The sequence below is a fragment of the Myotis yumanensis genome, unplaced genomic scaffold (genome assembly GCF_028538775.1).
Source record: "Myotis yumanensis isolate MYYU_CA2020_CCGP unplaced genomic scaffold, mMyoYum1.0.hap1 SCAF_10, whole genome shotgun sequence".
Classification (NCBI taxonomy): Eukaryota; Metazoa; Chordata; class Mammalia; order Chiroptera; family Vespertilionidae; genus Myotis; species Myotis yumanensis.
This window is the reverse complement of record NW_027223761.1, coordinates 55,071,707-55,085,815: the sequence shown is the minus strand read 5'-3', so window position 1 is coordinate 55,085,815 and position 14,109 is coordinate 55,071,707. Positions and strand designations below refer to the sequence as shown.

Below are 14,109 nucleotides of genomic sequence, written 5' to 3'. Positions count from 1 at the left end.
AGATTCCAGTTAGGGTTAGGGTTAGTGTTCCACCTTACCCAGTATGCACGTTCTTGTTTTATAGCTAGTTTGGGTACCAGAGAAGATGGAGCACCTTGACTATCTATAAACGAATGGGATGTGGCATGACTTCTCCCTATGCTTCTGTTTTCCACAGTGAATTGCCAATCCCATGAGGTTTTAGTTCCAGTGAATTTCCCCCTCAAAAACTAAACAGGTTGATAATGAACCACTTTCTCGCATTTTCCATCAAGACAGCTCTTTGTGAATTCTAAATGTTCTGTCCAGATTCAAAGAAGCTGGTTTCTTCGTGAGTGGTTGGAATAAGACTTTTCTTGGAAGCTACTGAATATGGATTAGTTGGATTGTTTCGCAGAAAATGAAAAGCAGGCTCTGGAGTGACTACTTCAGCACTTAATTGGGTTAGCAAAAAACTGCAAATGAGAGGTTTTCCTTATGAAGGAAAGGATGTTTACACCCCCCACGCCACCCCCCCTAGGTGGTGGATTTTAACCTAAACGCTAGTCTTTAAATGCAGCCTTTAATTTAGGAACCATTACAAGAATCTATTAGAGCAGAAAATGTCAGGTTGAAAAATTAACACATCACAGGAGTTAATTAGAACCCGGCCTCTCATTAGATGCAAATGGAGAGCCCTCCAACTGCCCCCCTGCCCCCCAAAGTCATGTTTGTTGCATCTCCAAAGTGTGCTGCATGTGTCTTTATGACTGAGAGTGGACAGAGGGAGCTGCCCAGGCACTCAGGCCAGAGCCACTAGGGGCCCATGGCCTGCCCTTTAGGTTAATGGAAGGTCCTATTCATGTGTCCCTATCTTCTGCTTCTCTCCTAAATGCTTTGCATGTCACAGGGTGGATAGCCCTCTGCCTGGAAGTGTTTTCTGCAACAAAGACAAACATGCCATGCCTGTCACCAGGAGCAGACGGGCGGCTGTGTAAACCACTCTGTGAGAGGGAGGCTGAGGGGCTCCAGGCCATTCAGACTTAGCTCTAAGTTGTGGTCTTTGTTTTCTTTCCACATTCAGACTGAAATGTGATTCCCCTGGCTTTCTTTTTTGGAAAATACCTGCGATGAGTTCCATGCAGGGAAAGAAAAGCTGTTGACAGGGAAAGCTTCTGACAGGGGATGGCCTTCTTCTTCGAGTGTTCTGAAAGGAGACAGTTGCTTCAAGCAAGATGAGGCAGGGATGCCAGGGCCAGGTACGAGAGGCCCAGAACATAAAAGGGTCACCTCTAACTATAGAGAAGACTGAGTGTCCACAGTTTCCTCGGTGAGAGCAGCACCATGCACTGCACACAGACCTGGGCCAGGTGGACATGCACCGGAGCCCTTTTCGGTCACTTCCTGGGTAACCTTGGGCAAATTGCTTAACTGCCCAGAACATGAGTTTTCTCAAGCTGTTGTGCAAAATAAAAGAGATAATATGCATGTAAAGCACTTAGCCCTTAATCTGGTATAAGTTCTATATGAGTTATTTGTTATTGATCGTTAACAGTGTTCATTCACCCAGCACTTAATGACGTTCCCTCTATGTGCCAGGTCCTGTGCAAAGGACAGCACCTGCTCCTTGTCTTCATGGAGGTCACTGTTTAATAAATCATGTACGCATATCTTTAGCGCAAAGCAAGCCCTCCTATCCTCCCTGCAAGTACCCTAGGACCGTGGTCGGCAAACTGCGGCACGCGAGCCATATGCGGCTCTTTGGCCCCTTGAATGTGGCTCTTCCTAAGCCTTAGGAGTACCCTAATTAAGTTAATCACAATGTACCTACCTATATAGTTTATGTTTAAAAAAATTGGCTCTCAAAAGAAATTTTAATCGTTGTACTGTTGATATTTGGCTCTGCTGACTAATGAGTGTGCCGACCACTGCCCTAGGAGAAATGCCATTGCTCACTAACGCTGCTTTGTTGAGTAGCTCAGAATCCCTGCGATTATCTCCCTTTGAGCAGCCCTCCTCACGTAGCTACCTCTACTTTGGATTTACCTAAAATTCTCCCTGTGCATTTATCGCATTGAGTTACAGTTGTCTGTTTATGCTTTGTCTCCTGTGAGTCCTAGAGGGTGGGGATCATCTATTTACTTGATGCATACATCTAATTGTTTATTCATCTATGTAGGCCAATGGTGTCATGCGTTACTCAGCACAGGCATTCAGAAGCTTTAACCCTACTGCTGAGTACGTCGATTTCCAGCTGGGAAATTTTCTGGAGAAATGACCCTGTTCCCCATCTCTGAAAGGCCTCTTTTCGGCCCTGGCTTGACTGATCTTTCATTTTCTATCACTTTGGTTCTAGCCTCAGTTTCTTCATCTCTTTCGGAGGCTAACGGAGTCTCCTTCCCCAGGAGATGATGATGATGATGATGACGGTGGCTGGAGACAGTTGTAGCTTCTATGTGTACAACACAGTTCCCGTACAGAGCCAAACACCAAAAATGTTGATTCCATTCTTTCCTTCAGCCAAGGAAATAGTTGCCAATATGAGAAAAGAAAACTAAAAATACAAAACAGAATATGAGCACTTAGTGGCACAGACATCCTTCCAACTTATATCCAGCCTCTGCCATATGCCCGACTTAGCTGACGTGGGAGGACACACACAGACACACACACAAAAGCGTGGTCCTGTCAACAACCCCAGGAAAACAGTGGCATGTCTCAGAAAAAGAGAAGAAAGCTCTTCACCCAGATCCTCAGATCTGGGCTACTGGAGATGTCTTTGGCAAGGTGCTGGGAAGCAGGAGGCCGTCCCACATCAGTAACTAAGGTATTCAGCACTTACTGGACACTGCGCCAGATGCGGAGCTAAATGCCTTACAGGTATCACCTCATTTAACTCCTAGAACAACTGTGTGATGTAGACATGAGCTTCCCACTTCACGGATGGCCAGATAGAGGCTGAGACTCACAGTAACTTGACCACAGTAAAGCAACAAGTACATGGTTTAGGAATCCACCTGCTGAGGGTTTCCCTGGCCCACTTGGAAACCTGAGAGGGGCAACTAGCCCACAGCTCTGGGGAGGGGGGTGCAGGTGGGGGAAGGGCTGAGAATGAGAGAGGGGTTAAGTTGGATTGAAACCAGGTCGCATGGTCCCCAGATCCCCAGAACCCTGCGCAGAAGCAGAATAAGTTAGAGATACAGGCTGCAGGCAAGGATGCCTGAGACCCAGGAAGAGGGGAGCCCCGGTAGCTGTGCGCCTTCTAGCCCATCTCCCTCCCCCACACACCCCTTTTCTTCTCTAGAGCAGGTCGAGCCTCTCCCCTCCCGCCCTCTCTCCCTCCCAACCTTATTTAGAAACCGTGTCCCCGAGACAGGAAGGGCGGCGGGCCGAGAAGCACGGAGCTTCCCGGCTTCATTTCCTTTCGAATCCCCCTGTGGAATTTCATTTCATGCGGCGAGGAAATCGGAGCGCGAGACCCTCGGCCGCTCGGCGGCTCCGGGGCGCCTCCCCCACTCGCGGCTGGAGGCAGGAGCTCCCGGGCGCAGGTCGGCCGAGCCTGGGGGCGGGGAGAGGGGGCCGGGCTCCCACCCGAGCAAGTGGGGAGTGGAAATAGCTGCGCGCGCGGGCTGTACCAGGCACCGTGCTAAGCGTTTTTACGCCTGATGGCTAATCCTCCCGCGTCTCTTTAAGGACGAGGAGAACGGCGCCGAGAGGTTGTGCAATTTGCTCAAGGTCACGCAGCCGGGATTTAAAGCCGCAATCTCCGTAAATCCACATCCCGTGTTCTTTGTATGGGTTTCCCTGCCTGACGGGGAGGTGGCCGTGGACCGAGGTGACAGCTGGAAAAGGAAAGGAACGGGAGCCCACCCATTCTGGGAGCACTTCTCACCTGGGAGAGGGGGGTGCCGGCTGTCCCGGCCGGAGCAACCCGGCTCCATCCCTGCCTCGCCCCCGAACCCGGCGAAACGGGTGGGAGGAAAGTGAGAGCCGGGGAGCGGGGCGGGGCGCTCGGGGGAGGGAGGGGGGGCGGGGAGGGCAGCGGGCGGGCGGGGCCTGGCCCTCCAGCGGCAGAGTGGCCCCGCCCCCCGCTGCTCACAGCGCCCGGCCATTGGAGAGGCGCGCTGTCCGTCCAGCCCCGCCACCGCCCAGCGAACTTCTAGCGCCCGGGAGGGCTCGGGCGGTGAGAGCGGCGCGGCGCTGGGCGCTGGCGGGCTTCGCGGAGACCCCGAGCCGACGCGGCCGGCGCTGGGTCCGAGGCTCGCCGCCTGCAGCCATGACCCTAGCAGCCTGTCTCTCGGCCTCGCCCCGGGGAGTCTAATATCCCCCACAGTTGCGCGCAGCTGCTGGAGAGCCGACCGCTGCACCCTCGTCGCCCTTGGCGCCTTATCACACTCCCTGCCCCGGAGCTGGGAGCAGCGCGACCCCCGGGCAAACTGGGGGTGTCTGCTGGAGCAGCCGCCGCCGCCGCCGCCGCTGCTGCCCCCGGCTCTGGCCATGGCCTGGCGGGGCGCAGGGCCGAGCGTCCTGGGGGCGCCCGGGGGCGTCGGTCTCAGTCTGCGGCTGCTGCTGGTGCTGCTGCTCTTGGGGCCGGCTTGGGGCTTCGGGGACGAGGAGGAGCGGCGCTGCGACCCCATCCGCATCTCCATGTGCCAGAACCTGGGCTACAACGTGACCAAGATGCCCAACCTGGTGGGGCACGAGCTGCAGACGGACGCCGAGCTGCAGCTGACAACTTTCACGCCGCTCATCCAGTACGGCTGCTCCAGCCAGCTGCAGGTGGGCGCCCCCTACCCCCGCCCCCACCCCCATCCCCGGCGAGACCCTTGGGCAGGGACGCCCCAAACTAACTCGGTGGAACCCTTAGCAAGTCGAGGCCCCCTGCCAGCTTTCTAGGCTAAAGGGTATAATCCTGAAAAAGTGATTTCCATCCCCACCCCCACTTGTCTGTCCCTTCTCAGGGACTGGCAGCCAAAACGTTGTGTAAGTCATCTGGCCTGCGAAAGAACCCACTCTTACACCCCGCCCTTCCGTTTCTCTCCCCTGCCCACCGTGTCTGGCCAAGCCCCTAACCCCAGTGGAGCTGAGGGTTATCTTTGCCAAGGATTCTGGCCGCCGCTGCTCAGTGGGCGAGTCCCCGGCGGGGCAGCCAGCTGCAGCTAAGACTTGGAAGGAGAGATAAGGAGCTGGGAACTTCTCCCTCACCGACCTCATTTCTCCCCCATATTTCTGGGTGGTTTGTTCAATGAAACACCACTTCCCCCTTTTTCTGCGGAGTGGCCCGCCTGATTGTAGAGGTCATGCAGAAAGGAATGGTTGCATTGGCTTGAGTTTATTCTTATCCTCAGGGTTGATGAGGGCAGGTTTAGTACTTGGAGGGGGAGAAAACACAGCTTGGGAAAAAGGTAGTTTGTATGTTGGAGAAGGCAGTTTGCATATTGGGGGATTGTGGTTGTTGTTTGCAGTCATTACACATGTTTTAAGCTTATGTAATGATACAGAAAACGTTCATCCTACAATTGTAAGTGAAGAAAGAATTTGCCTATATACAAGGTGATTACAATTTTACAAAAACAACACCCAATTCATTGGAAAAGAAAAAGGATTGAAAGGACATTTTTTAAAAAGTGTTCACACTTGTGTTTTGTTTGATGAGACTATGAGTGATTTTTTTTTTCTTTTGAATTTTAGAAAAGGGAGAGATTGGTGAAAATAGGGGATCGTTGTCCAGGCTAGCTAAAAGCTTTAGAAATCAGTGGTTCTGGTTATAACTTCTGAGAGATAAGAGACAAGCAGGCAGCTTACTTACTGGTGCATGTTTTTATATAGGTCATTTTAAAAGTTAGGTTGTGGTTTCAGAAAGATGGCTGGGATTAGACCTGTTGCTGGTGAAGTGTCCCCTTGGAAGTTCCAGACCTTCAGAACTAGGTTATAAAAGCTTAAGAAATGACCCGCTAGCTCTCGGTTTGGAAACAGAACATATCCTGACATCAGTGGCAATTTTTTTGTTGGAGAAACGGCTTTTCCAGGGATATATATTTTTAATTGCATGTATCCTGGGGCGGCAGCCAAGCTGTTTTGAAGGACAGGACTGGATCCCTTTACATGCTGGAAAATAGTTACTTGTAACTCTAGACTTCATAGACAACATCTGTAAGGAGCCAAGCAGGCTGTTTATCAATGCTGGAGGAATTGAGGACAGCAACTGCACTCTCCCCTGCTGGTACTGCAGTGTCAGGGACTTAACATTTATATTTTCCTATTGTGCTTCATTATTATTCAAAGTGGAAACCTGGCCAAACAAACCCCTGGGGACCAGAGACCTCAGCCTGCATCCCCTCCTGCATCCCATCATTGGGTCTAACAGTATCTTAATTAGGATACTTTCTGTTTCGATATGAACAATAATTTTAAGGGATAAAGTACAGAAAAGAGAGAATATTACCAGGAGAAGAGGTGGGTCTGCTTTTTTTTAACCTTTATTTTCATGGTGATAAAGAAATGGGGATGAAAAATAAATTACCCAGCCCTAACTGGTTTGGCTCAGTGGATAGACTGTCGGCCTGTGGACTGAAGTTGTCCTGGGTTCCATTCCGGTCAAGGGCACATGCCCAGGTTTCGGGCTCGATCCCCAGTGTGGGGCATACAGGAGACAGCCGATCAACGATTCTCTCTCATCATTGATGTTTCTATCTCTCCCTCTCTCTTCCTCTCTGAAATCAATAAATTTTTTTTTTTAAAGAAAAAACAAATCACCCATCACCAAAATGACTATCATTTGATTAGTCTGTTCTGCTCTTTCAAATAGTAGCTGAAAAGGGAGGGAGAACTCAACGTTAAGTCTTTTAAGACTTATTAAGCACAGTACAAAAGGGGATTATATAATTCTTTGGGTCCTTTTTATACATGTATTTATTTATGTTCCCCTGGAAAGGATTACTAGGACCCAAAGAAGAAAAGTGTGTAGGGGATTACTAGGCATCCTTGTCTGAGGTCAGCATGAATGGCCAGACTCCCTATAGGCAGGTTTAAAAGTAGTTGTGTGCTATGCCTGGAAGCATTCACAACTCAGCTTTGTGCGAGCCTTTGGTCATACTTCCCAGTCACTGTTTTCTTTGCCCATTTCATTACTTTTCCAGTTCTTCCTTTGTTCCGTGTATGTGCCAATGTGCACAGAGAAGATCAACATCCCCATCGGCCCGTGCGGCGGCATGTGTCTTTCTGTCAAGAGACGCTGTGAACCTGTCCTGAAGGAGTTTGGATTTGCCTGGCCGGAGAGCCTGAACTGCAGCAAATTCCCACCCCAGAACGACCACAACCACATGTGCATGGAAGGGCCAGGGGACGAGGAGGTGCCGTTACCCCACAAAAACTCCAACCAGCCTGGGGAAGAGTGCCCTTCCGTGGGGACCAACTCCGATCAGTACATCTGGGTGAAAAGGAGCCTGAACTGCGTCCTCAAGTGCGGCTACGATGCTGGCTTATACAGCCGCTCGGCCAAGGAGTTCACCGACGTCTGGATGGCCGTGTGGGCCAGCCTGTGCTTCATCTCCACCGCCTTCACCGTGCTGACCTTCCTGATCGATTCCTCCAGGTTTTCCTACCCTGAGCGCCCCATCATCTTTCTCAGTATGTGCTATAATATTTATAGCATTGCTTATATTGTCAGGCTGACTGTAGGCCGGGAAAGGATATCCTGCGATTTTGAAGAGGCAGCAGAACCTGTTCTCATCCAAGAAGGACTTAAGAACACAGGATGTGCAATCATTTTCTTGCTGATGTACTTTTTTGGAATGGCCAGCTCCATCTGGTGGGTTATTCTGACACTCACTTGGTTTTTGGCAGCTGGACTCAAATGGGGTCATGAAGCCATTGAAATGCACAGCTCCTATTTCCACATTGCCGCCTGGGCCATCCCCGCGGTGAAGACCATTGTCATCTTGATTATGAGACTGGTGGATGCAGATGAACTCACGGGCCTGTGCTACGTTGGGAACCAAAACCTTGATGCCCTCACCGGCTTCGTGGTGGCTCCCCTGTTCACCTACCTGGTGATCGGAACTTTGTTCATCGCTGCAGGCTTGGTGGCCTTGTTCAAAATTCGGTCAAATCTTCAAAAGGATGGGACAAAGACCGACAAGTTGGAAAGGCTCATGGTCAAGATCGGGGTCTTCTCAGTCCTGTACACGGTTCCTGCAACCTGCGTGATTGCCTGCTATTTCTATGAAATCTCCAACTGGGCGCTTTTCCGCTATTCCGCGGATGACTCCAATATGGCCGTTGAAATGTTGAAAATTTTTATGTCTTTGCTGGTGGGCATCACTTCGGGCATGTGGATTTGGTCTGCCAAAACTCTTCACACATGGCAGAAGTGTTCCAACAGATTGGTGAATTCTGGGAAGGTAAAGAGAGAAAAAAGGGGGAATGGTTGGGTAAAGCCTGGGAAAGGCAATGAAACTGTGGTCTAAAGCTAGCCAGCCTCCACGCTTCCCAAATTTTGTTGGGGAAATGCCAGCATTTCAGTGTAAATGCTACTAAAAGTTTCATGCAGTGAATCTCAGTTTAAACAAACTAGCCACCCTAAGGTGACCCCCTTCACCCACTACCTTCTCCCTCTCACACCAGCATCATAAAACTAATGATTTTGCTGCAGACTTTGGAATAATCCAAAATGGAAAAGCCAGTTAGAGGCTCTCAAAGCTGTGAAAAATCATAACATTGATCACTTTAGCAGGTCGCAACTTGGAGCGTGGAGGTCCTGCCTAGATTCCAGCGATGCTGCTTTTCCCTGAGGGGTGGGATTTGAGCTGTGCGTAGGTAACTTGCAGGGAGAAAGATTAACTTTTTTTTTTTTAACTCTTTAAAATTTAAAATACTAACTGGGTCTTTCAGATAGCAAAGCAATCTATAAACACTGGAAATGCCGGGTTCAGAGACGTGTTACAAGAGTTTTATAGTTTGGCTGATCTAACATAAACATTTTCTGTGGCGCATTGTCTGCTGTTTAGAACTTGAGGATTGCTCTCCCAAGAGGTGGTGTCAGAATCTTTCAGTGCCTTTGTCATAAAACAGAATTGTTTGAACAAACAAAAGTACTGTACAAACACACATAAGGTATCCAGTGGATTTTTCTTCTCTCTCTTCTTAAATTTCAACATGTCTGTTTGAGGCTGCTGCTGTTTTTATGTTGTTGTGGTTTTTTTTTCATTTTACATTCATAACTCAAAATAGGCATTTTTATAGGAATTTTTGCACTGCAGCGTGCCTAATGAGGGGGGATGAAAGGGTGATTCACTTTCTGACAATCACTTAATTCAGAGGAAAATGAGATTTACCAAGTCGACTTACCTTACCGACCCCAGAGACCTATTGCATTGAGCAATGGGGACTTAATATATTTTACTTTGTGTGATTGCATCTATGCAGACGCCAGTCTGGAAGAGCTAAAATGTTAAGTTTCTTGGCAACTTTGCATTCACACAGATTAAACTGTGTAATTTTTGTGTGTCAATTACAATTAAAAGCACATTCTTGGACCATGACATAATAGTATACTGAACTGACTTTCAAACTGTGGTCAACTTGCATTCTCGGAATGATAGTGCCTTTTTTTTTTCTTTTAGCATAAGAGTGTTATCAGAAAAGTCTGGTCTACCTGCCACAATGGGGACTTTTTCAGTGTTGTAGAGGGGACTAAGGACAGCTAATCCAACTACTTGCTGTATAATTGTTTCCCAGTAATTGGCAAAGGCTCCTTATAAGATTTCATTGGAGGCAGCGTGGCCTGGAGTATTTATATGGTGCCTAATGAATCTCCAGAATGCCAGCCAGCAGCTGATTGGTTTGTAGCGAATAAAGTGTAGACCCTATGAAATGAACTGCAAACTCTAACAGCACAGGTCTTAATTGCCTTTTGCGGAGGTATCCAGAGCTTTTAAAATTTATGCTTTATGTTCCTTACAAGGGGGTACCCCCTAGCAGCCTCTCCAAAGTTGCAATTCTTTTAAAATTGTAACTGGCCTTTCTCTTATAACCCGCCTTAGGCCTTCTAATCACCAGATCTCCGGGACAAATTGTTGACACTGTCGCAGGTTGTTCTCCTTGTAACTCTTACCTGTCTGCTTCAGCGACTACTTTGCAATGACTCCTTTATTTATTTATTCATGCCCCACTTTAAAAAAAAACAGGTAGGAAAGCTCTTTTATCACTTCTTTTTTAATGGAAAAACATCTCCAGGGACTCAAAATTCCAAATATGTAGGCAAATTCTGGAAATAAGCATGGCTTTCTGTTTGTTTGAGCTTTATGCCCATGGTTCGACATGTTCCTTCCTTCTCCCCTTTGCTTTTGTGTGGTTCTTGCACAGTCCGAGATGAAATTGCATATAAAGGCCTGTTGTAGGTTCTGGAAGGGAAAGTCTTGAGGTTTTGGAGACAGTCACTAAGTAGGCACGGGAGGGGGTTGGGGGAGCCTGCTGGGTGTGCCCAGCCTGGCCACCTTGGCTGGCCTCCGGGGTCAGGGCTTCAGGAGCATGAGAAAGGGTCCTTGGGAGGACCGGTTGAACTCCATCTGAGACCACATTGCCTATGAAATGTTCAATGTGAACTCCCTGGCTGCTTGCAGACAGTTCCCATAGCTGGCCAGGGCCCTGGAGCCTGCACCCAGGGGCAGAGCCTGCCCTTACTCACGCTCTGCTCTGGTGTCTTGGGAGTTGTTCGGAGCCTCTGGCCCAGGCCAGGGAAGGACCGTGCAGCCGGGCACTGGCCTTGCTGTTAGCATGCTGGGGTCTGTAATGCAATTTTCTTTGTCATGTTTTGGCGATGGTGTGACCAAGGCAGCACCTAGCAGAGGGCGCAGAGTAGGTGCTCAATATTTGTGAATGATGCCATAATAATAATGACACTAAGAGTACATGAGTGGACCTGGACATTGAGTTCTGTGCCTTGACAACTTGTCTCTCTAGCAAAGCTCTTGCCTCCTGGGGGGCAGTGTACTTGATCAGAAGTGGCTGTGGATGCAGCTGGGTTACTGGCCTTGGCAACGTCACAGGGTGATGGGCCTTTCCTTTCACACTCATGGAGAGTGTTCATGGTTTCAGGAAAGGAGCTGGTGGCTAAGGAGTCAGTTACCAGTTACCCTGAAGTGATTCCATCCCCTCTTACATTGGTTTTGTCTAAAAAGAAAAAAAAAAAAAAGATCGATTATTAGCACATTGCTTGAGCACCAACTGTGTGTAAGGTCCTGTGGCAGGCACCATAGGCGATGTCCCGGAGGGTAAGCTCTGTTCTCACTGCCCTAGACCAGGATGCTCCTGGGTCTGCTGAACTTCGCCATTGGTTTTGGAAAGGTGTGAGTGTGTCTGAATTGCCATCTCTTTCACTGTCTTCATCCCCTAAACCTCCTCCTGGGTCTTTCTCTCTTTGATGCATCTCTGATCCCTTCCCAGAATTTCCTGCAAATCGATGACGGGGCTCTGACAGGAAGCATCCGCTGTTTCATAGCGTTTTTGTGGAAATCCCAAGGAACACTATGAAATCGGCTGTGAGCACGTGAGTGCCCACATCTAATGTGGCTCTGGGCGTAGGCAGTTCAGGGCTTGGGGTGTTCCATGCAGCTTGCACAGGAAATTTTCGGACAGTATCTTGCTAGGAAAAAGGTTAGGGTTGTTGTTGTTTTCTCTGGAGTCTAGAATAAGTAGGTACACTTGTAGCTTCTTACACATGCCTTGGCCTCCGGAGATCTTATTCAGCAGAGCCTAAGGGCACCTGTCCAGCCGCCTCTCTGACAAACTCCTTTCTCCTCCCTCGTTAAGGCCGGGTCTCAGGGCAGAGAGACATGGGATAGGGTGGAAATGGCCAGAACCATCTGGTTGAGCTACTTGGTTGATTCATATCCTTTTTCCTCTATGGAGACCTGTTTCCTGCTCTCTGAGGCTGCTTCTGAGCTGGCAGCTTGCTCAGGGGCCTGAAACCTGAGAAGGGGTGACACGTTTCTCCTGAGATGCTCTCTGACTTTCCTCTCTCGGGTCACTCCCTCACCTGCACCCCCAAACCCAGAGTGTGGGAAGCTTCTGTATCCAGTTCTGAGCTGTGACTTCACCAGCACCCCCAGCTCTGTCCTCTCTGCCCCCACTCTGCCTCCTGGCCACAGAATTCAGTGCTTACTCTGTTGGGAGCCAAGCTGGGACCTGAGGTCGAAAAGAGGAACTCAGCCCCGGAGGGTACTCAGTGCAGAGGGATTTCACCAGGACGGTGCAATCTTTGGATTCTGGTGAGGTGACCTCAGCAGCAGGTAGGGAAGAGAGACACAGAGCAGAGACTTTCGAAACACCCCCCTCTCTTCCCGCTGAATCAGTCTACATCCTGAATTTCAATCTGCGATGGAGGAGATTGGGGGAGAGTTGCTGTTTCAGCCAATTATGTTGAGTCACTGGACTCTGACAGTTCTTTTTGCTCCTTTATTGTATTTGGGTTCAGAGTCCCTGGCTGGGTTTGTATCATGTCTGGCAAAGGATCCAGGTTATCGTTTTTCTTCTGGGCCTAGTTCACAGATCTTGGAAACTCCTAGGAGAGCATTTTGCTCCTACCTAGGATCAGATACCAGAGGCTTAAATAATGTATTTTGCTTCACTGTGGCCTGGCCAGAGCTTTCTGCTGCTGCCTCTTGCCTTGCCCACGGGCAGTAATAGCTCGTGGGACATTACCAGGACGGAAGTGGACCCGGATGCCCCCGGCAGGCCTTTTCTAAGCCCCATGACCTTAGAGTAACTTGTTTCTGTTTCTGGTTTATCTGTTTTCCTTCTTCTTTGCACCAGCAAATTCTCAGTATTCACCCAGGCGATTGGTAGTGGACCTGTTTGGGGTCCTGTGTGAGCCTTGCCCTTCCAGCTTTTGTAGCTCCCTGATCCCCTGTGATATTCAGTACATGACCACTGTCATTCCAGAAGGCTTCTGAGAAGAGGGGCAAGAGCAAGGGCAGCTGTGCCCCGTGATGGCTGGGCCCATCTGGTCTCCCAGGTGTGCACCGTTCCCGCCCTGCTGATGGGCCCTGGCCCGGACTAGCTGTGGGCTTTGACCAGAGCAGGCCTGGGTCTCTCACCATGGGGCATCTTGGTGGTTCTGAATTTTTTTCTACCTCACAGAAATGTAAGACTTTAAAAGGTCTGAGGATGAAGGCCCCTTGAGCCCATTGTAGGAAGGGTGGAACAAATACCAGCTGGATCTGTGAAAAGATGAATGGGACTCCACCTGCTCACGCCACAGTGAAGCTAGTGCTCCCTGGCCCTTTCCCCAGAGCCCCTTGCCTCCCTGCAGCTCCAGCCACCTCGAGGCCAACCTGGAAACTTTCAGATGTTTGACATACAGGTACCAGGCAAACCCGGCTACACATGCCCTGAACGCATCGCTGACCATCAAAGGAAATGGACCCCGCTTTTAAGGATGTACAAACGTGTGTCTGCATTGATGTCTGTACTGTAAATTTCTAATTTATCGCTGTACAAAATAAATAAATAAACTTTGCTATTTAATTTTTGTATCAAAGGAAAATAAACTTTTGTTTATTACCTCGTGTGTGATCAGCATATTCCTGAATGTGTGCGAGATCCCTGGGAAGCACACGCACCCAACACTGAGAAAAATGGAGAATTCCGTTTGCAGGGCCGATGGAGAGCTTCTCTCTGAGAGCCCCTTTGTTTCTTTTTGCTGGGGCTGTTTTTCCCCTCTGGGATTTCTCCTGGGTCAGCAAACCCCCAAGGTCCAAGGTCAGTAGCATTTGTCACGACTGTGATCCTCACTAACGCCCAGGTGGTCGCATGATGCTTTGGACAGAACTATGGTTCTCAGGCTGTCATTGCATGGCACTTCTTCTTGGCCCTTCCCGTATGTGTCGAGGTTTTTATACAACTTCCAAGTCCCTTTGACTTAATCTGCTGGCCTGACAGTGTTTCCCTACCACTGCTAGAGCTTCAGGCCTCGTACAAGGGGCTTTTTTTTTTTTTTTGGACTGCAGAATTTTATTTCTGGCTATACAATGGTTCTATTTTGTGTAACAGACATGGGAGTATGTATGTCTCATCAGTCAGCCAGGAAAATGACTTTTTAAGATAATTTTATAAGTTGGGTGGTCTGTGTCCCCATATTCAGAAAAACCA

The 14,109-nt window shown here is 49.3% G+C and overlaps 1 protein-coding gene across 1 annotated transcript; it reads left to right on the top strand.

Annotated features, from left to right (window-relative positions):
• Positions 1–4,423: 4,423 nt before the first annotated feature.
• Positions 4,424–13,521, top strand: FZD4 (frizzled class receptor 4). The gene is made up of 2 exons (XM_070425818.1): positions 4,424–4,737; positions 7,098–13,521. The coding sequence occupies exons 1-2, from the start codon at positions 4,456–4,458 to the stop codon at positions 8,424–8,426; spliced, it is 1,611 nt and encodes a 536-aa protein (XP_070281919.1). The 5' UTR covers positions 4,424–4,455; the 3' UTR covers positions 8,427–13,521.
• Positions 13,522–14,109: the final 588 nt, after the last annotated feature.